General features: G+C 39.7%; 2 protein-coding genes across 2 annotated transcripts in view; one reads left to right on the forward strand and one right to left on the reverse strand.

The window, feature by feature from the left end:
• The first annotated feature begins 5,642 nt into the window (after positions 1-5,642).
• Positions 5,643-17,133, forward strand: C2H5orf58 (chromosome 2 C5orf58 homolog). The gene is made up of 2 exons (XM_063085743.1): positions 5,643-5,736; positions 16,982-17,133. Exons 1-2 carry the CDS (start codon positions 5,643-5,645, stop codon positions 17,131-17,133), a joined length of 246 nt encoding a protein of 81 aa, XP_062941813.1.
• A 2,935-nt stretch (positions 17,134-20,068) lies between these two features.
• The window catches only part of LCP2 (lymphocyte cytosolic protein 2), a 45,743-nt gene continuing 40,772 nt past the window's right edge, over positions 20,069-25,039 (reverse strand). Inside the window, exons 18-21 of the mRNA XM_063088102.1 lie at positions 24,756-24,850; positions 24,092-24,169; positions 21,758-21,913; positions 20,069-20,191 (exon numbers count right to left, since the gene is read on the reverse strand). Coding sequence (XP_062944172.1) covers positions 20,069-20,191; positions 21,758-21,913; positions 24,092-24,169; positions 24,756-24,850 — 452 coding nt within the window. The remainder of the gene's footprint in view (positions 20,192-21,757; positions 21,914-24,091; positions 24,170-24,755; positions 24,851-25,039) is intronic.

A 25,039-nucleotide genomic window follows, 5' to 3' on the forward strand; every position in this document is an offset into this window, starting at 1 on the left:
CCTAGACACAGAGGCTGGCACTTTTAATTAATAATGAACAAGCAGAGGAGGGAAATGGGAGTTCTGAGATTGACTAGAAGTGAGATATTTACTCAATTTGTTTTCTTGGAAAAGACGACTTTATGTCAAGAATCTGTAATAAAACTAACTGAGGCACTCACACCCGGCTCCATAAAACACTTAATCACCTTGTTGTTCTGTTACAGCTTTTCGCTTTACGGGGGAATTTACCAGCTCTTTAATCGCCTTTATTTGATTAACATTAGAATCAACAACTGCAGCATGTGTTAGGTTCTAGTAAAATCTTCTATTTGCAAACTTATTAAGGAAGATAGATTTTTTTTTAAGGCCTAAACTATTACAGCCTCAAGCCTTAAGTAGCAGATCATGCTTTTAATGTTTTGTTTTCTTAGCAAAAAAAGTAAACATAATCCATAGTTACTTAAGGAGGGAAAACACTGCAATAAGTAGTCATCATTGCTCCAAGACAATTTTATGGAGGAAACTACATTATTGCAATCTATCTTGTTCTGAGTTTTTATATCTTTTTTTCCTCTTACAACATCTATTTAAAAGAAACACAAAGTTGATTCTTCTTGTGAATAATTAATGGCTGAATGATGATCTTTTCCAAATGACAGTAGTTTGAATTTATTCATAAAACTCTGGAGGGTGGAAGGCCTTTAGATTCTATCAAAAATCCTGTGAGATCTGTAAGGAGGATCTTAATCAACAGGTAGTTGAGCAGTGGCAGTTCCTGCAAACACCTGAGGGACCCTGAAATAGGTTCAATGTTCTTGGAACAATAGGACACCACATCCTACCCAGCCCTGGACCCTGTCATTACTTGGTTTTCAGAATTCTCAGTCTTAATGCTATATTTGCCCACATACTTTTTCAGTCTACCTGAACATCTTATTTCCTCCTGCTATTATCTACAGGAAGTTTCCAAATGTACACATGGAATCATGCATGTCTGAGGCAAAGTTTTCACTGGTCAGCATCAAAATAAGGGAGGAAAAAGGAAAGGATGCCAAAAGTAAGCTTTTTGTTAACCTAGTCATATTCTGAAATTATGACCTTCCTCCTTTTATTTTCTTCCTTCTGTTTTGATGTTAAATTATCCTTGCTTGTATAAAACAGTGATGCTAGTTATTTTTGTTTTGTTTTGTATTGTTAATGTCCTTAATTCAGAAAATAGATGTTGCTCACCCCATATTTGTGTGTGCATGAGTGCATGTGTATTTAGGTTCAATGATCTATGAACCCCAAAACATTTGGGACCAATGATGTACTCATTTACTATTTCAGGAGATGGTGTATTACTTTGCTAGGGCTGCTATAACAAAATACCATAGACAGGGTGGTTCAAACAACAGAAATATCTTACAGCTCTGGAAATCCAAGATCAAGGTGTCGACAGGTTTAGTTTCTTCTCAGGCTTCTCTCCTTGGCTTGCAGATGGCCACCTTCTCACAGTATCTTCACTGTCTTTACTCTGTGTTCAGATGCCCCTAATGTCTCTCTGTGTGTCTAAATTTCCTCTTCTTGAAAGGACACCAGTCGCATTGGATTGGGGCCTACCCTACTGCCCCCATTTTAATATAATCACATTTTTAAGGACCCTCTCTACAAATACAGTCACATTCTTAGGTACTGGAGGGGTAGGATTTCAACAAATGAATTTGAGAGGAACACAATTCAGCCCATAACAGATGATATTCTGGTCTAGGAGAAACATGGTACAGAGTAAATAATAGAAGGACCCAGCATCACAAAGATAACATGGATATGGGTTCTGCTCTTTCTTGGTCTTGGACTCCTGAGCAGGAACTAAGCTGTGTGAGCTTAAGCTTCTTTTTCCATATAGCTGGGAGGATAGCTACATGAGAGAATTTTCAGAAGATTAAAACTCCTAACACAATGAATGATACACTGTGAATGCTCAGAGAATGTTTGTTTCCTATTCTTCTGCTCCTCTTTTTTCCCCCTTACTCATCACTCAGAATTAAATGAAAAATTCTCAGCACATATAACAGAAATAAGACACTAGCAAATGTTCAAATTTAAAATGTTAAGTGAGGGAAGCATTGGCAGAGAGACTGGTATGAAACTGCAGTGTTGGGTAGGGTTAATTCATAAAGGCTGCCTCTGGGAAATTTGAACGGCACATACAGCACATTGAGAATTAAGGAGTCTTAGAATGGAAAGGATAATTAAAGAGAATCTAATCCTGGATTTTGCAAAGCATGGGACATGTCCCACTAGTCATATGAGGGATGTTTTTATGTGGTACACAGGCACTAAACAATGTGTACTCACACGGTAAGTAGTTATTCCCCTTCCAATTCTTTCAACCCTGCTGATCACATCAAGAAGAAAAGTCTCAGTTTGTGCTAGACTGTATTCAACTTTTCTCTAACACTTAATAAGAACCCATTTTAACAAAGAAGATCAGGCTGCAGGCCATTGCTTCGGGAGGCAAGCATATCTAGATGATTTAAAATATTTTCTTATTTTTTATTGTCTTTATTTTTCCTATTACCTTCTGTTTGGGTTTTATTCCATTTACATTGGTGATGTAAAGATTTTTAAGTAAATTTAAATTTTAAAAGGAAGTTTAAAATATGAAGGTAATAATAATACAGTTGGCACATGGTTATGGCAAGCAATCATTAGTGGTGGCCCAAGAATGAGTGAAATAGGAAATACTGGTTTACCCCATCACTGTCACAAGGAAAAGGGTGAAGAAACTAAGGCTCAGAAAAAGGAAGGTACTCTTTTCCCAGATCACATAAGCTATGGTTAGAAATGAAGTTCAGTCCTCTTATGTCACTCCCCATCTATCTAGTTCTGTATCAGACTACAAATTCTACAGTGTTACACTGAAGGTAATTGGATATAAGTTAACCAACAGACCTTGTGATGTGGGTTGTCAGGAAGGCTCTGGTTTCAGAGGCTGGAGCATGTTACAAGGGAGGCTGGCTTACATAAGTCAAAGGCTTGTGTAGAAAGCCTAAGCTGGAAGCCTAAGTTCCTCAATTCCTGAGGGCACCAAGAAAAGTCTTTGGGCCAGTCCCAAAGGTTGCAGTGGCAGAGATTCCTCTTGGAATCAAACATCGATGGCTTGAATCCCAGCTTCTCTGCTTGGCAAGAAACTATTGCACATAGCTCATCTGCACTCTCCACTCATCTGTAAAAATTTGTGGGAATGATAATAGCTAACATTCATGGGGCACTCGTCATCTGCCAAGCACCTCTGATGCATTATCTCACCTCACCCTCAAAATATCAATTTACCTTCTCCACAAGGTAAGTGAAGACGTTTGGATGCTGAATGCTTACATCGCTCATCGGCATTACGCAGCTAAACAAGTGACGGAACAGGACTCAAAGCCAAGCAGTTTCAGTCCAGACTCTAGCCTTAACCCCACCTCTGCACATTAAATGAAGACGAAGACGGTGAAGCCCCTAGAACAGTGCCTGGCACACAAGAGTCAGGATGTGTTAGCGCAGCCCTGTCAGAGCCTTCTCCGGCTGCGGGGGATGGGGAGGGGCTTTCCTGCAACTGTAACTCCCAGGATGCCCCAGGCGGAGAAGCTGGCCAATCAGGAAGCGCCGCCTCACGTCTCCAAGCGCTCGCCCCGCAGTGATCAGAACTTCGGTGACGGTTGGCTGGGTGGGTCTGACAGGCTTGGGCTTGTCGGGCAGGCCAGGGCTACTCGGTTTTAAATGATCCTAATCCGGTTTGGGAGGCAAGGACTGCTGACATTTCCCAGGCTGCCTGGGGCTCCATCTTCAGCCACCAAGTGGCAGTTGGGGCGCTGGTATCCGGCTTCCCACTTGGCGGCCCCCAAGGGCCTGGGGCTCCTCTTCAGTGATGGTTGGGTCACAAAGTGGCGTTTGGTTGGGTGGGCCAGGCAGGGACAGTGGTGGTCCGCAGGCCGGGGTCACTGAGCGCGTGTTACGTTGTCCTAATCGGGTTTGGGGAGGCGAGGACTGTGGAAACTTCCAGGCTGCCTAGGCATCCTCTTCAGCCGCTGAGTGGGCGGTAGGGCGGGCTGGCTGCACCTCGCGGCCCCCAAAGCTCGGGGGTCGTCCTGGGTGTCGGTTGGGCCGAGAAGGAGGATGTGGCCTTCAGAATAAAAACCACAGTGGTAATAACCGCTCCTCAGGGTTGAGGGCTTGAGCTGCGTACTGTGGCCGGGGTTAGCGCCTTCAGGGCATCGGTGCCGTCTGGCACTGCATCTTGGCCTTTGTCCGCCCTGATACTCCTGCCCCCCAGAGCCCGGTCTCCACTTCTGACCTGGTGAAGTGCTCTTTCTCTGGCAGCTCCTTTGCCTTGGTAATGGCCTGGCCAAGCTCCCTGAAGAAAGCTCGACCCAAACCTGAACAGTCTTCAGTTTAGTGGGATCCAGACACCACTGTGCTCTCCCACCTCAGGCACCCACCGGGCACTTGAGGGCCCTGGATAACCAGACTCCAGAGTGGGGGGAGTCAGCTCTCCTGGACATTTATCCATTTAGTTTCTGCTTTACTCTTGGGTGGGTGGGTGTGTGTGTGTGTGCGCGTGTGTGCACGTTACATATATTCCTCGTTTTTAAAGTTCTTTGATTGCACCACCCCACTCCCATTCCCTTCTTTTCAGCTTTCCTCTCCCCTCAAACCTGAATCTTTTGGTTTGGCATGCCCGAGTAAGAGAGATGACGCTCCCTTTTTAGTGTATAGGGGCTTGGAGATGGATGTAAAATGTATTTGATTCATTGATGTCTGGAAAACAAAATTATTTCTTTTACAGTGGTTCTAGAGTGAGAGAAATAGGATAAATTTCCCTGGTTCAGGAAAAGGCAGAGGCAAGGATTAACTTAAAGGTTAGTTTGTCTTCATTATTTTGAACAAGCATCCCAACCCATAACCATCCACCTTCCACACTGCTGGAATTGTATGTGCTAATTGTGATTTATTTTCTCAAGTCATTTTAAGAGATTTGAATGGCTTAATTTCTATTGAGTTACCTCTATTGAGGTATTTGTATTTCTATTGAGTATTTGTATTTTGGTTAACACACTTGGTTAAATACATGTACTATGTATCTAACATAGCAACGCATTGATATATACATTTCAGTTAACTGAAATTAAAATGTTTGTTGCCCTAACTCTCAAAGCAAAAGTGGCCATTTTGCCATCCTCTTAGTCAAATTACATTACAATCAAATCCTATTTTGAGTTTCATTGTGGGCCCTGTCATTCAAGAATAAGTTAGAAAAGACACCGATTTACGTAAAACTAGAGATCTCACACTATTGCTAAGTTGTAAGGTAGTTTATAAGTGCTTATGCTTTCTGAAGAGGGGACATCTTCATTTCTATTTTAAGGGCCCCATCTTGTGGATATGGTTTGATTAAAGAAGCCTCATCCTAAGAATTCCAGTTGCAGTTGTTTTCAGTTGGAAAAATACTATGTAACATACTTTCCTATATTTGAATTCTAACCAGTTATAAAGACTCATTTCACAATTATTTCAGTTCTGAAATAACAGATTTTTCTTTTAGATAAATACTGAAAAATTGAGAATTTTAAATGTACATATTACTCATAGTTCTGATTTATATGTTGTTTTTGTTTTTCTTTTAAAATCAGATGCTTAAGAATAATGTTTCTGACCATAAGCTGAACATGGAAGCCCTAATTAAAAACATTAACACAGTTTCTTTGGAGTTGAAGAAGATGAAAGGTAAGTATGGAATCACTAAATTAAAATGTATGCATGACATTGTTATAAAATAAATATTAGAGCCAATTTGTGCTTCTGCTGGGGTGTAACTGAATTTTGCCCTCTAATTAGGATTTCTGTATTTCTTAAGAAATGTCTACAATGCAATATGAACTAGATCTCTAAAGACAAATTATTGTTTGAATATTGACCTGAGACTTAGCAGATCTGAATTCCCATCCCTGATGCTAAAAAGCTTATCAAACTAACCTCTTTCGGTTTACTTCCCTTTCTTCCCTCCAACACACTATTACGTGATTATGTCACATTCTGCAAAATTCACTGTCTTTATCCATGAAACCTTGGTAATCCCTTAAGTTTCATTCCAAATTAAAAATTATAAGTTTGATTCTGTGAGTTAAGCATTCTTCATTTTAAGCAGATTCAGAGTAGGTTTAGAGCTTATAGATCATGATGTTGATGTCTGTGAGTTATGTCTATGTTTATGTTTATGTCTGTGAGTCACTCATCTCACAGACATTTTCTGCTATTTTATCCCAGGCACATAAAATGTCCATGACTGAATATTTTTAGGGATATTCTATCGCATACCAAACATTTCCTATGTTGGAGAACTCCCTACCTCACTGATTAACCCATTCCATTTTAGACAATTCCTCCTATGGACTAGCTGAAATCTGGCCCCCTATTCCTTTTACTATGTGTTCTATTTCTAACAATGAAAACTACAGTGAATATGTGGTTTTTCTTCTTATGACAACTCTTGGATATTGAAGATAGCTTCTGTGTCAGTTATGAGGCCCCCAGCTATAAGTAACAAAATACCAACCTAACTTGGCTTCTACAATAAGGAAATGAATGAGAAGATCCAAGGTAGGGCAGCACTAAAGTTAACTCAGAGGTTTAAAAACTTCATCCAGGACCAGGTTCTTACTATCTTTCTACTCCATCATGTTCCCTCTCGTTATCACTACTCAAGGTCATTACCTTCAGATGTGGCTATATGTAGACATTATCTCTGCCTGAGTCTCTTTATATAAGCCTTTCCCCAGATCCCTCCAGCACATTTCCCCTTTCCTTTCATTGGTCAGATTTGCATCACAAGCAAATGCCTACAGCAGCCACTGCTAAAGGGAATGGTACTGCCAAGACCAGTTTGGACCAGTCAGAACTTACTGCTGGAGCTGGGGAGAAGAGCACCTCAAACGGAATCAAGTTGTGCCACCAAGAAGAAGAGGGGAGTGGCTGTTAGTTAGGTACCAAATAGTGAGTGCCTGTTATGCATTTTTCATGTGTTCTCCCTAGGGTAGCATTTCCCAGATTTTGATCTAGGAACCCTACTGTCTCAAGACATGTTAATAGATGGCGTGCAATAAAAGAGTTTATGCTCTTATGATCAGACAAGTTTGGGAAGTGCTTTATGCTATATATTTCTCTCACAAATTCACAGTGCATATTAACAAAGGCTCTGAAGAGTCTAATGTAAAGAAATTTGATTAGCTTTGCTTAATTCATTATCTCTCAAAACCAATGTCAACACTACAATGAAGATTCTCTTTTTTTTTTTTTTTTTTTTTATTTTTTATTTTTATTTTTTTTTTAAATTTTATTTTGTCGATATACATTGTAGCTGATTAATGCTCCCCATCACCAAAACCTCCCTCCCTTCTCCCTCCCCCCCTCCCCCCCAACAATGTCCTTTCTGTTTGTTTGTTGTATCAATTGTGGTTGTTATATCTTCTTCCTCCCCGCCCCCCGGTTTGTGTGTGTATGTGTGTATGTGTGTGTGTGAATTTATATATTAATTTTTAGCTCCCTCCAATAAGTGAGAACATGTGGTATTTCTCTTTCTGTGCCTGACTTGTTTCACTTAATATAATTCTCTCAAGGTCCATCCATGTTGTTGCAAATGGCAGTATTTCATTCGTTTTTATAGCTGAGTAGTATTCCATTGTGTAGATGTACCACATTTTCCGTATCCACTCATCTGATGATGGGCATTTGGGCTGGTTCCAACTCTTGGCTATTGTAAAGAGTGCTGCGATGAACATTGGGGAACAGGTATACCTTCGACTTGATGATTTCCATTCCTCTGGGTATATTCCCAACAGTGGGATGGCTGGGTCGTATGGTAGATCTATTTGCAATTGTTTAAGGAACCTCCATACCATTTTCCATAGAGGCTGCACCATTTTGCAGTCCCACCAACAATGTATGAGAGTTCCTTTTTCTCCGCAGCCTCGCCAGCATTTATCGTTCATAGTCTTTTGGATTTTAGCCATCCTAACTGGGGTTAGATGGTATCTCAATGTGGTTTTGATTTGCATTTCCCGGATGCTGAGTGATGTTGAGCATTTTTTCATATGTCTGTTGGCCATTTGGATATCTTCCTTAGAGAAATGCCTACTTAGCTCTTTTGCCCATTTTTTAATTGGGTTGCTTGTTTTCTTCTTGTAAAGTTGTTTGAGTTCCTTATATATTCTGGATATTAATCCTTTGTCAGATGTATATTTTGCAAATATTTTCTCCCACTCTGTTGGTTGTCTTTTAACTCTTTTAATTGTTTCTTTTGCTGTGCAGAAGCTTTTTAGTTTGATATAATCCCATTTGTTTATTTTTCCTTTGGTTGCCCGTGCTTTTGGGGTCGTATTCATGAAGTCTGTGCCCAGTCCTATTTCCTGAAGTGTTTCCCCTATGTTTTCTTTAAGAAGTTTTATTGTGTCAGGGTGTATATTTAAATCCTTAATCCATTTTGAGTTGATTTTAGTATACGGTGAGAGGTATGGATCTAGTTTCATTCTCCTGCATATCGATATCCAGTTATCCCAGCACCACTTGCTGAAGAGGCAGTCCCTTCCCCAGTGAATAGGTTTGGTGCCTTTGTCAAAGATCAGATGGCAGTAAGTGTGTGGGTTGATTTCTGGATTCTCTATTCTATTCCATTGGTCAGTGTGTCTGTTTTTATGCCAGTACCATACTGTTTTGGTTATTATAGCTTTGTAGTATAGCTTAAAGTCAGGTAGTGTTATGCCTCCAGCTTTATTTTTTTTGCTGAGCATTGCTTTGGCTATTCGTGGTCTTTTATTGTTCCATATAAATGTCTGAATAGTTTTTTCCATTTCTGAGAAAAATATCTTTGGAATTTTGATGGGGATTGCATTGAATTTGTATATCACTTTGGGTAGTATGGACATTTTCACTATGTTGATTCTTCCAATCCAAGAGCATGGAATATCTTTCCATCTTCTTGTATCCTCTCTAATTTCTCTCAGCAGTGGTTTGTAGTTCTCATTATAGAGATTTTTCACCTCCTTGGTTAACTCAATTCCTAAGTATTTTATTTTTTTGGTGGCTATTGTAAATGGGCAGGCTTTCTTGATTTCTCCTTCTGCATGTTCACTATTGGAGAAAAGAAATGCTACTGATTTTTGTGTGTTGATTTTGTATCCTGCTACTGTGCTGAAATCATTTATCAATTCCAAGAGTTTTTTTGTAGAGGTTTTAGGCTGTTCGATATATAGGATCATGTCATCTGCAAACAGGGACAGTTTGACTTCATCTTTTCCAATCTGGATGCCCTTTATTTCCTTCTGTTCTCTGATTGCTCTGGCTAGTACTTCCAACACTATGTTGAATAGGAGTGGTGAGAGTGGGCATCCTTGTCTAGTGCCTGTTCTTAAAGGAAAAGCTTTCAGCTTTTCCCCATTCAGGATGATATTGGCAGTGGGTTTGTCATATATGGCTTTAATTATGTTGAGATACTTTCCCTCTATACCTAACTTATAGAGGGTCTTTGTCATGAATGAGTGCTGAACTTTATCAAATGCTTTTTCAGCATCTATAGAGATGATCATATGGTCCTTGTGTTTGAGTTTATTAATATGGTGTATCACATTTATTGATTTGCGTATGTTGAACCAACCTTGCATCCCTGGGATGAATCCCACTTGATCGTGATGAATAATTTTTCGTATGTGTTGCTGTATTCTGTTTGCTAGTATTTTAGTGAGGATTTTTGCATCTATATTCATCAAGGATATCGGCCTGTAGTTTTCTTTTTTGGTTATATCTTTACCTGGTTTTGGTATCAGGATGATGTTTGCTTCATAGAATGAGTTTGGGAGATTTGCGTCCGTTTCAATCTTTTGGAATAGTTTGTAAAGAATCGGTGTCAATTCCTCTTTGAATGTTTGGTAAAATTCTGCTGTGAATCCATCTGGTCCTGGGCTTTTCTTTGTTGGGAGCCTTCTGATAACAGCTTCAATCTCCTTTATTGTTATTGGTCTGTTCAGATTTTCTACGTCTTCACGGTTCAGTTTTGGGAGCTTGTGTGTGTCCAGAAATTTATCCATTTCCTCCAGATTTTCAAATTTGTTGGCGTACAGTTGTTTATAGTAGTCTCGAATGATTCCTTGTATTTCAGATGAATCAGTTGTAATATCGCCTTTTTCATTTCTAATTTTTGTTATTTGAGTCTTCTCTCTTCTTTTTTTTGTTAGCCATGCTAATGGTTTGTCAATTTTATTTATCTTTTCAAAAAACCAACTTTTTGATTCATTGATCTTTTGAATTGTTTTTTGGTTTTCAATTTCATTCAGTTCTGCTCTGATCTTAATGATTTCTTTCCGTCTGCTAACTTTAGGATTGGATTGTTCTTGTTTTTCTAGTTCTTTAAGGTGAAGTGTTAGGTTGTTCACTTGCCATCTTTCCATTCTTCTGAAGTGAGCATTTAATGCAATAAATTTTCCCCTCAATACTGCTTTTGCAGTATCCCACAGGTTTTGGTATGATGTATCATTGTTTTCATTAGTTTCAATAAATGTTTTGATTTCCTGCTTGATTTCTTCTTGGACCCATATGTCATTAAGTAGAATGCTGTTTAATTTCCATGTGTTTGTATAGTTTCCAGAGTTTTGTTTGTTATTAATTTCTAGTTTTAATCCATTGTGGTCTGAGAAGATACATGGGATAATTCCAATTTTTTTGAATTTACTGAGACTTGATTTGTGACCTAATATGTGATCTATCCTGGAGAATGATCCATGTGCTGATGAGAAGAATGAATATTCTGAGGTTGTTGGGTGGAATGTTCTGTAGATATCTGCCAATTCCAATTGGTCTAGAGTCTTGTTTAGATCTTGTGTTTCTCTACTGATTCTTTGCCTAGATGATCTGTCTAATATTGACAGTGGAGTGTTCAGGTCCCCTGCTATTATGGTATTAGTGTCTATTTCCTTCTTTAGGTCTAATAGAGTTTGTTTTATAAATCTGGCTGCTCCAACATTGGGTGCGTACATATTTATGATTGTTATGTCTTCTTGATGGATCAGTCCTTTTATCATTAAGTAGTGTCCCTCATTGTCTCTTTTTATGGTTTTTAGTTTAAAGTCTATTTTGTCAGATATAAGAATAGCCACTCCAGCTCGTTTTTCTTTTCTGTTTGCATGGTAAATCTTTTTCCATCCTTTCACTCTTAGTCTGTGTGAATCTTTATGGGTGAGGTGGGTCTCTTGTAGGCAGCATATAGTTGGGTCCTGTTTTTTGATCCAGTCAGCCAGTCTGTGTCTTTTAATTGGGGAATTTAAGCCTTTAACATTAAGAGTTGTTATTGAAAGGTGTTGATTTATTCCTAGCATTTTATTGGTTGTTTGGTTGTCTTAGGTGTCTTTTGTTCCTTGCTTTCTGATTTACTGTTTGGTTTCTTTGTTTGTTGGTTCCTTAGGTTGTAGATAGTGTTTTTGTTAGCTTGTTTTCTCTTCATGAATGCCATTTTTATTGTACTAGCGGGTTTAGATTTTTCTTAGGTTTTTATGGCAGTGGTAGTTATTTTTCAGGAACCAAACCCAGTACTCCCTTGAGGATTTCTTGTAAGGGTGGTCTTGTGGTAGTGAACTCCCGCAGTTTTTGTTTGTCTGAGAAATATACTATTTGCCCCTCATTTCGGAAGGATAGCCTTGCAGGGTAGAGTATTCTTGGCTGGCAATCTTTGTCTTTTAGTATTTTGAAAATATCATCCCATTCCTTTCTAGCTTTTAGGGTTTGTGATGAAAAGTCTGATGTTAACCTGATTGGGGCTCCCTTATAGGTGATTTGACGCTTCTCTCTTGCAGCTTTTAAGATTCTCTCTTTGTCTCTGAGTTTTGCCAATTTGACTATGACATGTCTTGGAGAAGGCCTTTTTGGGTTGAATATGTTTGGAGATCGTTGAGCTTCCTGGATCTGAAGATCTGTGATTTTTCCTATACCTGGGAAGTTTTCTGCCACTATTTTGTTGAATATGTTTTCAATGGAATCTCCATTTTCCTCCCCTTCTGGAATACCCATGACTCGGATATTTGAGCGCTTGAGGTTGTCTGATATCTCTCTCAGATTTTCTTCCATGTCCTTGATTCTTTTTTCTTTCTTTTTGTCTGCTTGTGTTATTTCAAACAGCCCATCTTCAAGTTCAGAGGTTCTCTCTTCAACTTCGACAAGCCTGCTGGTTAAACTCTCCGTTGTGTTTTTTATTTCGCTGAATAACTTCTTCAGTTCAGCAAGTTCTGCTACATTTTTTTCAGGACATTGATTTCCTTGTATATTTCCTCTTTCAGATCCTGTATACTTTTCCTCATTTCATCATGATGTCTAGCTGAGTTTTCTTGTATCTCATTCAGTTTCCTTAGAATTATCACTCGAAATTCCTTGTCAGTTATTTCAAGGGCTTCTTGTTCTATAGGATCTAGAGTATGAGATTTATTAACTTTTGGTGGTGTACTTTCTTGATATTTTGTATTTCTGGTGTCTTTTTTTTGGTGTTTATTCATTGTTGCAGGGGGTTTCACAGTCCACTGGTTTAAGACTAATGACTAACTAGGATGTTGCTGTGGTTGCCAATTTGGTATGGCTCCCGCCGTGACTGCTCAGTTGGCCTCTAGTGTCTTGTGTGTGTGGTTGCCTCGGGTCTTGGGCTTCTCCGGGGATCCACCTTTCTGGTCAGCTTGTACTCTGCTGGGCTGGTGGATCACGTACCACAGGGTGTGTGATCTCTGTTGAGCTTTCACTTTCTGTACAGGACTTCTCCCCGTTCCGTGTGCTCTGGCCCAGGCTGTTAGATCGTGCAGTGGCGACCCCACCGGGTGTGTGGTTTCTGTCGAGACTCCGCCTCCCTGGCCGCACGTCTCCCCCCTCTGTGCACACTGTGCTGGGCTGGGGCGTGTCTTCTGCACCCCTCGTCTATCAGCTGGGCCTTCAAGACCCTGCTCAGCACCGCCTCGCCCAGGAAGTCTACCAGGTTTCTGCTAGGCACAGACGACCGGTCTCTCTGGGTGCCTTTGTAGCACTGTGTAGATCTTTCTCGGGTCTTGTTCACCTTTGTATCCCCCCGGTATAAACCGAGTCTAGTGCCCGCCTGCAGCCTGCTCTCCGGCAGGTTCAAGCGGACCTGGGAACTCTCCTACCGCACTATTCCCAACCAGAAATTCGTTAGGCTTTTTTCCAAACTGGTGGTCGCAGAGATGGTATCTGCCTCCCAGTAACAGGAAGTTTACCGGGGCCGGAGTCCAGGGTGTGGTGGAGTGACAGTCGGCCCGCCCGTACTTCCTAGCCCTCCCAAAACTGGTCGGGACGCCCCACACCCCCAGTCCTGCCAGAGAACCGCGGAGGGAGTGGGAGAGGAGGTCGGCCCGCAGGGTCCGGAAAGCCCCGCGCCAGGCCAAGCAAATGGGCTCAGTGATGGCCGAGCAGGGCGGAGCTGCCCGCACCTGGGAAAATGGAGGCAGCACCGGGGCAGTGAGTGGCCTGGTGGTGCAGGCGGAAGCCGCGTGGGCATTCACCCCCCGAACAGAGCTGTGCCAGGGATCACTCACAGTGCTGTGCCAGGTCGGGCGCTCGCTCTGTCTCTGGTTTGTTGCCTTCCGTGTTCTCGGCGCTGCCGCCTCGGGCTGTTCAGTCGCGGCGCCGCTCGGGCGCTCCCAGGAATCTTCTTTAATGCCAGCCTGAAACCTCGAATCCTGAATAGGGCAGCTGGCCGCCTTCAGTGCGGCCCCAGCCTCCGGGATCCTGGCTGCATCCACAGCAGCCCTGGCGCCGTGTTCCCTGTTTCAAGACTCACTTTTGCAGCTAAGAATCAGTTCTTTTCCTGCTCCACACTTCAAAGCTGTTGCCTGTAAATGAGGCAGCCTCTCCTGCCGGGGGCAAAGTGGCGTTGAGCCCCCACGACCGGCCAGCAGCAGCAGTCCTCCCTTAAGAGATGGCCAGAGGAAGGTCCACAAGTTTCCCGGCTGCCTGAGGCCCAGTGGCCACCTTTTCCACCTCAGCTACTCCGCGCCAGCCGCCGCAGCCGCCGCCATCTTGAAACTCCAGAATCAAGTTTTTACCCCAACCCCTACCTACCACCAAAGCCTCCTGTACTTGTACCCTTGGCTATTTCTGTCAATACTACTCCACTCTACCAGTTGTCAGACCAAACTCCTTGGGTCATCCTTGTCTGTACTCTGTCTCACGCCTGACATCCAATTCATCAGCAAATTTGGTCAGCTCTGCCTTCAAAATTTATCTTGATTCTGCAATATCTCATCATTATTCACCACTACCACCCTAGTCCAGTCCACCATCATTTCTCAGCTGGACTATTGTGTCAACATTTTAGTTGGTCTTTCTTTCCACCTTGGTCACCCACAGTCTCTTCCCACAGAGCCAAAGATTCTCTTTTTAAAATGTAAATCTGCTGAAAACCCTCATTGGCTCACTGTTGTTCTCAGGATAAAGTCCAAATCTCTTAAAAGGGACTATATGACCTCTCCAGTCTCTTACCTTATTCTTTTCTCCTACATGTTCTAGACTCCAGTCATACTGAATTATTTATATGTTCACACATGCTCTCTGTGTCTGTGACTTAACACATACATCTCCTTCTGAAATCCCAATGCTACAACCCACTTCTACCACACCAGGTTAACTGCTAGTTATTAGTCAAGGTCACTTACATTGGAAAACTTCTGAGCTAGCAAGTTATCCCTTCTGCCCTTTCATATCACCTGTCACAGTGTGTTATAATTGCATGTTTACTTACTTTTCCTGTCCCTGCTCAATTATAAGCTCCTTCAGGATATTCCTAGCACTTAACACAGTTCCTTGATATAATAGGTTCTTGGAAAATGTTTATTAAATGAATAAATAGTTCTGGATGCTTGAACTCATTTAAAATACTTGGAGGAGCTTTAGATTCCTCTGAAACTTGATTGTCTAATTGTTCTAGTTTGGAGAGTATTCTTTCACGGAGTAAATAGAAATAAACATGATAAATGTGTTCCTGAAAAGTTGTGTGGGTAGGTCAGGCAGTTAGGATATGAGGGACTAGACTGGGAGGGCCAACTTGTGGTAAACACTCCATTTACCCCCTCTTCATCCCCCAAATAATAATGTCAACAGCTAATGCTTGCAGCATTTACCATGATCCAGGCACTCTTCTAAGAGCTCTGTGTAAATGAATTCACTTGTCATATCAACCCTATGAAGTAAGAACTATTACCATTGGCATTTACAGATGTGAAAATAGATACAGAGAGCTTAACTAACTTTCCCAAGGTCAAGCAACTAGTAAGTAGTAGAAGTGAGATTTAAATTTAATTGATTCATAAAAGACAAAAATCCGCAAGGGAAAGAGATCGCAAGAAGAGATAACAACAAAACAGAAAGCAATTGGAAGCAAATAAACAAATCTGAACCCTAAATTCCAAAAATCTGAATCCTAAGAATGGCTAGGTAAAGCCAAGAAATAGTCCCCAAGATTCCATACATGGTAACACCAGAATCCTCTGGAAGTAAGGGTAAAGTAAGGCTAATAACAGGACTAATTAAATGTTTAAGAAACTAGATCCCTGAGGTCTCTTCCCCCTTTTACCTAACTGGGCAAATATTCCTCTTCTGTGACAGAAGACTTGAGGTTAAAATAAGGGATCTCTGGCCTGGAACCACTAGCCATAAGTTGCAGGAGAGTACTGTACTGAAAACAAAGATGTATGACAAAGTTTACATACTGAATTAGGAGACCACCAGCTTTCTTTTCTCATGTGGCTACCAAAACACTGGCGGTCAGGTTTATGCCCTCCAAATTTTTTTTTTTTTTTTCAGACATCTAACCAGCCTAAGAGAAAGACCTAAAGTTACTGATAGCAGAGGTTTCCCCAACAAAATAACAATATAAGCCAGATAATCCCACAGTATAGACTACCATAGGCATAGAGCTTTCGATTATTTTTTTAGTGCCACAGTCTTAAATATGAGCAAACAACTGTGGCACAGCAGTTATTTGAGGAACTCATCTAATATGAAAAGCAGAGACAAATAGATTCAACCAATAAGGAAGAAACAGAAATTATGAGGGGAGATGAAAACTTCAAGAAACTACCATTTAATATCCATGGAGAAGTAAGAGAAGATGCTGTATCCATGAAAAAGGAACAGGATACTACAAAAGAATATTTAGAGAACAAAAGGGAGCTCTTGGAAATTAAAAGTGTAACAGTAGAAATTAAAAACTCTATAGAAGAGCTGAAAGATAAAATGAAGAAATCTCCCTAGGGGATAAGAGCAAAATGACAGAGCTAGAAGGTATTTGGGGTTGGTGGAGGGAGAAGGAGTGGGAGGCAGGAATTACAAGGTAAGTAAAGGAAGTCCAGCATTAAATAAATAAGAGTGTTAGGACATAGACAATGGATGAGGAAGAATTCATTAAAGAAATTATCTAAGAAAATTTCCCAGAGCTGAAAGACATAAGTTTCTGCAATGAAAGAACCCAACACAATAGATGAAAATAGACCCATACCAAGTCACAGTATTGTGAAATTTTAGAATATGGGAAGAACAAAAACATTTCTAAAAATTCTGAAGAGAAAACAAAGATTAAGAATTATAGTCACATGCAGCAGTGCCTTTGGAAATCTGAAGAAATACGATTTCCAACCTAGATTTCTATAGCTAGTCAACCTACTAATTGAACATTAGTGTAGAGAGAAAAATTTTCAGACATATAATTTCCCCCCCTCAGGAAGTTACTGAGGCTGTATTACAGTAAATTTTTATGTCATGCTTATTTTATAGTATATAAATCTGGTTTTAAGTCAAAATGGAGCACCCCTAAGTTGTGGTTTGATAAACAATCAGTTGGGAAAAACTAAATTAGGAATTAGGAAATAGCTACTGAAAGCAATAATAGTTGTTTATGATATATGTGCTACAATATCTTCTGTGGTTTTGTTTTACACAGAGCTCTCCCAGTTACTGCTTTGTGACCTTACTCTACATTTTAATCATCCTGTGAAGACAGAGGATTTACCTGAAACAGAGAGGAACGACCCCCTCTTTGAAGAGTCTAAAATATCAGATAGATCCCTTGCTTCTCTCAGTTTTTCTATCTGATTTCTTGTTTGTTGTGAATTTCTGTTTTTATTATTGAATTAACAAGTATCTAGGAGAACTGAGTTTACTAATACAGTATATTTAATGCATTTAAAATAAAAATAATGCAGAATTGTAAATAAGCATTTCATGTTCTTAAAGGCTGTTTCCTTGTTGTTTCAATGTTTTAAAAAATGGCTAATTTATTTCACTAATGGCAAGAGTATGATACAGGAAATTGGCCATGTTGTGCTGCCTTTTACCTTATGCCTGAATTTGGCTCAGATTGAAGGAGAGTTACTAAATTATTAGTGGATGGTAGTATGAGTTTATATTAATCAGAATACCTCTGGTAGCAAGTGCCAAACACAACTCCAACTAGCTGAAGCATTTATTGGTTGCGTGACTTGGAAGTCCATGGTTGGAATAGATTTCAAGGGCTCTACTAATTCATCTGATGTCTCTATTAGTTGTGTTCCTGTGTGCTGGCCTCTTCTCTAATATAGACTGGTTTCCTCCACATGGTGGGTGGAAGGTGATAGAAGCATAGCAGCAGACAACATCCAGAATACAGCACTGCCTTTTGGGGACCCCAGAGAACAGAGAGATCCTGTCTCAGCCTTTGTGTTTAACATTAGAGAGAGGGACCCTTACCGGCCCAGCTTTGGTAAGATGTTTATCAACTGACCAGGGCTCTGAGCATCTGGAGTCATACACAAGGCCTGTGGCCAAAATAGGCAAGGCTCAGCCAGTACTTGAAAAGAGGGAAAAAGAATGCCAGTTAAGAAAACATCAGATTCTCACCACTGATTTCAGTCATAGCAGTGAATAGAACTACTTTATCCTAAAACTTCCTAATTTCTGTCCTATTCCACCAAGATACTTAGAAATAAAATAACCTTTGGTTTGCCTTTCACTACCAAATAGTTACTTTGAAATCTACCATGCTTTTCATTTTAGGTATTTTTGAACATAAGGATAGAATACCATGAAGCAAGATACAAGCTGAGTTCACTCCATTACAGAACTTGTGGTGCCTGTTCTCCTCAGTACCCAGCACCTCCCTCAGTGTTTAACATAGAGCAGCCAATAAATAAATACTCGTTGGATATCCTGTTGAATAAATGTGAATGACTGCAGGTTTTTCAGCTTCTGAACTCCCAAGTTTTGGACCCTGCAGTGGATTAAATGGCCCCCCAAAGTCATTGAAGCTTAATCCCCACTGTAACTATTGAGAGTGGGAAATCCTATTGTGGTAGTTGAATGGTGAGCCTTGGAGAGGTGATTAGATTGTGAGGACTATGCCATAGTGAACTGATTAGTAATGGTGCTCATGGGTGTGGTTCTGAGGGCTTTAAAAGGAGAGTGCATGAGAGTCCCCCTCTCTCTGCTCTGCCATTTCTGCCATGTGAGACCCCTGGGTCACTATTGCTACCACCAAGGCCTTCACCAGATGTGTTCCCTGGACTTTGGACTTCCCAGCCTCCAAAACTGAAAGCAATAAATTTTATTTTCTTAAAAATTACCCAGTTCCAAATATTTTGTTATAAACACAGAAACAGACTAATACAGACCCTAAATTGAGAACAGGTTTGCAAGGATGAGGTCTTGTGAAACACCATTTCTATCATTATTTAAAAGTCCCCCCATGCCACATACTCCTTATCTTAGCATATCATTAGTTTTAACCTGGTGACTTCTTAGGTTCCTTCTAATTGTCCTTTTATTAGTTCATGAAGATGAAGATGCAAGATATTATTTTTCACTCAGACAATCATAGGTTAAGCAGAGAAGCCAAAAAAAATTTTTTTTGTTAATAAAAGTTATAACTAAGGGGAAAAACTTGAAAAACAACCCAATTGTCCCTGTTTTGCCGAATACCAGATATTCACTTGCTAAATGCCTACTCCTTTTTGTTAAGTGAGATTTGTAAACTGAAGGAAAGAGTTGAACTGCTTTGAAGGGTTTATACAGCCTATTTGGGAAGGATGAGAAAAGGCTTATGATGGAGCTGTCAGGGGATAAAAAGAGAAGAGCAGTATCTAATAAAGTCTGATAAAATTTCACTATGCATAAGCACTGCTCTTTCATCTTCCCAAGAAGTCTTTGGTAAAATCTACATCACTGGACATGCTTTTGAAGTTGGAGGGGAGTGGGGGGTGTGTGCAGTGTGGGCATGGGGATGTGATGGAGTGCCAACTTAAACCCAGTTATATTTGACACCAAAGCCTCATCTCTAAATTGAAAATGCTTTTTGGTATCTGTAACTTAAATTTGCTTTTAAACAAAAATACAATAGTATGGACTAGACAATAAAGTCAATGAAATTGTTTTAGAAACCCAAAAGTAAAGCAAAAGACAATTTTAATCCCAGAAAGTTATTCCAAAAAAAGGTACACAAAAATTCCCCCAGCAAAAAACACCAAATGAGAAAGAATGAAATTATACTTTTGAAGCCTCTTAAATTATTGCTGCTGAGCAAATAAATTTTAGTAATTTTCAAATTACATGTATAAAACTGATGATTGACTCTGACTGACAAAGGTTTGGCTATAAAAAAAATCAGTTTTATGTGATACCAAAAACTTACTGTTTCAGTGTTTTTAAACTAGGGACAAATTATTTCTATAGCTGTGTAAACTACTGTACTTTGAAATGGGTATTCAAAAAATACACTTTAAAAAAATGAATTATTACACTGCACTACTAATCTTCAAGTGGGAACATTATTACTCATGCACTTTACAAACATTGAAGAAGAATAAATAAATTATGGGATAATTGACAGTCTTCATTTCAAACACAGTTTTTAAAGGAAAAGAAAAAAAACAAAAACCCAGTGTTCATGTTGAGGGGTTCGATTCAGTCCTAAGTGTTTGTCCGTTCACCAGTGTTGATCGATCTTCCCATGTTGGCAACAGAGGCAGGAAGAAGGTTCATTTGCTTGGCTAACTTGCTATGGATACCCTGCTGCATGTGTTAGTGTGCACTGGTATCTGGAACCTCGGTTTTTCCCATCAATGAGCAGAAGTGGCATTTTCCTGAAGTAGTCAATGATACCTGACACAGACAAAAAGTCCTGAAAGCACCAAAATAGAGAGATAAGTCAACATTGGAATGGATAGCATGAATTTCACTCTCAATTTTTTTTATCTGCATATATGCTACCTCTTCAAGTTATGAGGATTGCAAGAAAAAACATATAAAATGTAGCAAATATTTTAATGATTTCTGCCATGGGATTTTGAAAAAAAAAATCCTCACAAACATCCAACAAAACATGGATAAAAGACAAAATATGTTTATGTATGTGTATGAGTGTGTATATATACTCATGTAGGGGGCCATTTACCCAAAATATTCTGATTATGATACCCTTGCCTTGGGGTTGCCCTATTTGTTTCTCCTTTTGGTTTTGGTTCCTGTATCCCTACTCACTCCCAATCATTAATAGTATTAGGAGGTATAAGGAATCGGGAGGTCAGACATTGTCTACAATGTCTAGGGGTGGTATCTATAGTGTAGCGCAATGGTTTCTGTTGTGGCTCCACTGCCATTTCCATATTCTTAAGGGCTCAGCAGCCAAGTCTTTGCATTCATAGCCTTGATCACCCTATCCCTGATGGCCAGACTGGGAAAAGCCCTATTCGTCTTTCTAGGTATGGGACAGAAGTCACCTACGTAACCCAAAGAGATTTGTGCATTTCCTCCAAGACTAATCTGTGAGGTGCCTCATTCTGGGCAGCTGCAATTTAGTGGTATGTACTTGTGTGCTTGCACAATCTTAGTGGACAGATACCTCTGTTTCTAGAAGACCTATGCAACTCTCTATCCACAGCAAAAAAGTGATCCAAATATTTGACCAAAATTGTGATTTTTTTACTAATTAACATTATCATAACTTAAAAGTATTTGGAGTGAAGTGGAAGTTATGGGTAAGCTCTTTCTCATTCCGGAAATGTTTGATTCAGCTAGTCCTCCTCCTGGAACTTTGAACTTAAGCATGTGTTGAGCATTAACTTTGGTTGTCAGTTTCATTTGCAGAAAGTAGCCCTAAGGGTTTCTTTCATATCAGTTCTGATTTCTACCCAAAAAGTGACTGGCATGAGAATCTAAGCCTTGGCCTAACAGAAGAAAATTTTTTTGGAATTTAGCTATCTTTACAGAGCCAAGCCTCCAGTTTTAGTAAGAAATGACCCAAGTATCAAAATAATCACCACAGCGAGTATTGTACTTTTCCCCTTTCCCAGGTGGTGTCTATTAAAATACAGCCCTATAAGTACACTGCAATCTTACATTAAAATTATGTCACAGAGGTGAGTAATAGAAGGGATTTGTCTTTGACACCATCTAACTGGATTTTTTTAAAAATGTAAATGTTAACTTTTCTTTTTCCTGATTTTAAAAGTCATACATGTGATTTTAGACTATTTGGAATAAAAGATATAAGAAAGATTCCTATGGCAGAGGTAGCCATTTTGCTTTATTTTCCTTGCAATAAGTAAAGAGCTTCACTAATGTGATTTAACTCTAAAATCGTCATACATTATGGACTCCCAAAGAATGTTGCAGCGAGGCTTCAGGAAGGTGTACAGAGAGGCATAAATAGAGAATTTGGAGAAATTTTGAAACTTGAAGTCCTTACCTCTTTCCCTCGAAGTCCAGTTCCCAACAAGTAAACTTGACTTTCCTCCTGATAACGGATCTGGATGTTGTAAACTTTATCTTTGTACAACACCATGAGGACATATGGATTGGTTACTGTTTTTTTAGAGCTGTCTCTAACGAGAAAAGTGCCATCCTAAAAGGATAAACTCTTGTTATTATGGGAGCAGTAAAATTCAATACTTTCCCTTGGCCTATAACAGCAATAGACAAGCCTCCAGGGATTTGCAAAACCTGTCAGTTTCAGTTTGCAATTCATTGACTGCAAAACCTGTCAGGCAACAACATTCAATTCCCCAAACAGCTACAGATCTTATATGTCAATGAATTTTTAGGTTATCAAGAAAGAGCCAGCAGAGGCTATATATCAGAGAAATTTCCAAGTCAACTCTCTGAAGTCCCAATGAAAAAGAAATATTTTTTCAGTGATAAAACAAATACTGTAATAGGTAGTTGTGTGGATAAAGGGCCAGGAGTAATAAGTACTTTACTGGTTAATTCAAGATAGATGTTTCTACTCCTGTGGGCTAATTCTCTAACCTTTTCTTTCCACATCCAAAGTCAGAAAACACCCAAGTGACTATGAAATTCATCCCTTTTAAAACCTCCTGACCTGTAGATATAATACAGGATGTGCTCAGTTTCCCTGGGCTTGGGTTTCATGACATGCCTCTGGGTTTCCAGCCACTTCTGAAGTTTCAGGCCCCCTCCTCTGAGTTCTCCCCTGGAGGAAAGCTACTGTTGCCTGTTAGACCTATTTTTAGCACCAACAGGAGGAAAATGAGACAACAGGGGTGGGCTTATACAATTCAGTGGCTGGGCATCAGAACATCCTGATGTGTACAACTGGGAACCACCCCCTTAATTGAATATTCATTAGATAGAGAAACTATAAAAGCCGAATCCCAGCCAAAGGCAGGGTTGTTGTTGCTTACTTTCTTGGAGGCAGCTTGCACTTTCAGCAAGCAGCTGTTCATTCTCTTGAGCCAACATGCACTTTGTACTGAACTTTAAGTATGTTTTTCTTGTTTTGGTGCTAGACTTGATGTCTGTACTGACCTTACTTTTGTGTTAAACTTGGTGTGGGCCCTGCTGCATCTCTGGAGCATGCCACACTCTCTCTGTGGAACCTGTATTTCTTACCTATTTTATTAAACTTGTTCTCACTGTCTACTGTAACTCTGCCCTTGAATTCTTTCCTGCGGTAGAGTCAAGAAGCTGGTAAGAGGACTGGGTGGGTTGAGGCTGACTATTCGCCCCACGACCCTACCTCCGACATCAGATACAGCGTTTCATCCATCACACACCCAAACAAAACTGAATGTGGACTGTGTTCTTACCACCCTTTTTTCTGATATTTACTAAACTAGTGCTGTAATTTGTCCTGTACTTTACCTTTTTATTCAATAAATTATTGCTACATAATATCAACACTGTAAAAATGCTAACATTAAAATAGAGTTAATTAGTAAAAACTCATTTAAGCTACTCTCCTCTGTGTACTGAATCAGGGTAGTTTTAAATAGCCATCAATCTGCAATAATGTCTTTCCTTTGTTCTTTTTATTCCAAGTTAATTGAGCCAGTCAGAACATCTCTGTTAAACAATCATACCTCTGGACTAGTGACTCACAGCCTTGCCTTCAAATTAGAATCACCCGGGGAGTTTTGAAGACTCACAGAACCCACACAATACCCTGGACTAATCTCTCCAGGTGAGACTCAAGAATCAGGATTCTTTTTAGGTTCCCCAGGTGATAAAAATGTGCACCTAAGCTTGAGAACTGCTGCTGTAGACTTCAGATGTAAAAGATGAAAGATCTTTGCTTTCCCTTCTCTGACATACAGATTTAAGGTTAAGGTTTGGCAACAGGCCACAGGGAATCTGGTTAAGACCTTTTAATATTGAAGGACAAGCTAGAAATTTCTAGGGGAAAGGGCAAAAAGTTGCTGCTGTCTCTCTCAATATGGATCCCTTCACGTTGAAGTGGATAACAACTGTGTGTTAAAAGGAAAATGTAGTTGGTAAGATTTTGGAAATTTGGGGAGTCTCCTTTTGACACTGCACAATTCCTATGACAGAACTTTTTTGTTAATAAACTCTTAAGATTCCTCAGCCAAATGACTGCCTTAATTTCGATTTTTTTTTTTTTTTCAGAGTCCAGGAATCACTGGCACTAACGGGTCTCCTAGGTATAACAGTAGAACAGTACCTAGCAGAATTCGTAGCCCATAATTGGTATTCAATAAAAGTCAGTTCCCTTCTCCTTCTATTAATATTTATAACTACTTAAAAATAAACTGCAGCACAGTACCTGATTTATCTTTCTAAGAGCAGCTTCTGCCTCTGGTCGGGTAATGTAAGAAACGTACCACTCTTCATTTAATGAATTCTGAAAATGTAAATTTTTAAAAACTGAATAAATGTTGCAGTTACATATATAAGTGAAAAGAAAAGCCTCCAAGTAATAATTTCCATAAATCACTACTTCAATTCCATGAGGTTTGAGACATTTGTTTTCTTAATTTGAGTATAGAATCATTTAGGGGGGACTTAATAGAAGATAATTTGTGTGAACTGCTTTTTATCATGACACCGATTGCAAAGGTAGCTGTGAATAAGCATTCCTTGTATAATGGAACCTCTAATCAGGAAAGATACAGATACAATAATTTCTTCAGTTTACTATAATAACATGCTGAATGAAAACACTGGATCAACAAGCATTTAAGTGACTTAGCAAAGTCATAAGCTAGGAAACATGAAAGATAGGATTATTTTTCTCTTTGTTTAATGCAAAACACATTTGCCATTGGAAGAATCTGAAAGAACATATTATTTTTCATCTGGATCCTCTCCTTTAATTTAAAAATGAAATAAAACTAGTAGAAGATAAAAGTACAAAACAGTATTCAATGGGAATTTCTGATGATTCATTTGCTGGAGGGGAAACAAAAATAAAACATATGCTTTATTACCTCTTCTTCCCCAGGGGACGGCGGTGGAGGTTTGCTTGGAACTGGCAGGGGAAAGTTTCTGCCTTCAGCTCTGAGAAGTGGTCTGTTGGCAGGGCCTTTAAAAGCATAGCATTCTGAAAGTTAATTTACTGTAAGCTATTGTTTATTTCTGTCATAACACATTTTTTTTCCAAAATACCCTTGCAATTGTTCCAATAATTAACCTAACAAGAAACCAAGCTTCAAAAATACTTTTTACCTGCTCAAAACCATGAGGGCTGCTCAGGCATTATTCTGTGACCATG

This window comes from Cynocephalus volans, chromosome 2 (assembly GCF_027409185.1).
Source record: "Cynocephalus volans isolate mCynVol1 chromosome 2, mCynVol1.pri, whole genome shotgun sequence".
Classification (NCBI taxonomy): domain Eukaryota; kingdom Metazoa; phylum Chordata; class Mammalia; order Dermoptera; family Cynocephalidae; genus Cynocephalus; species Cynocephalus volans.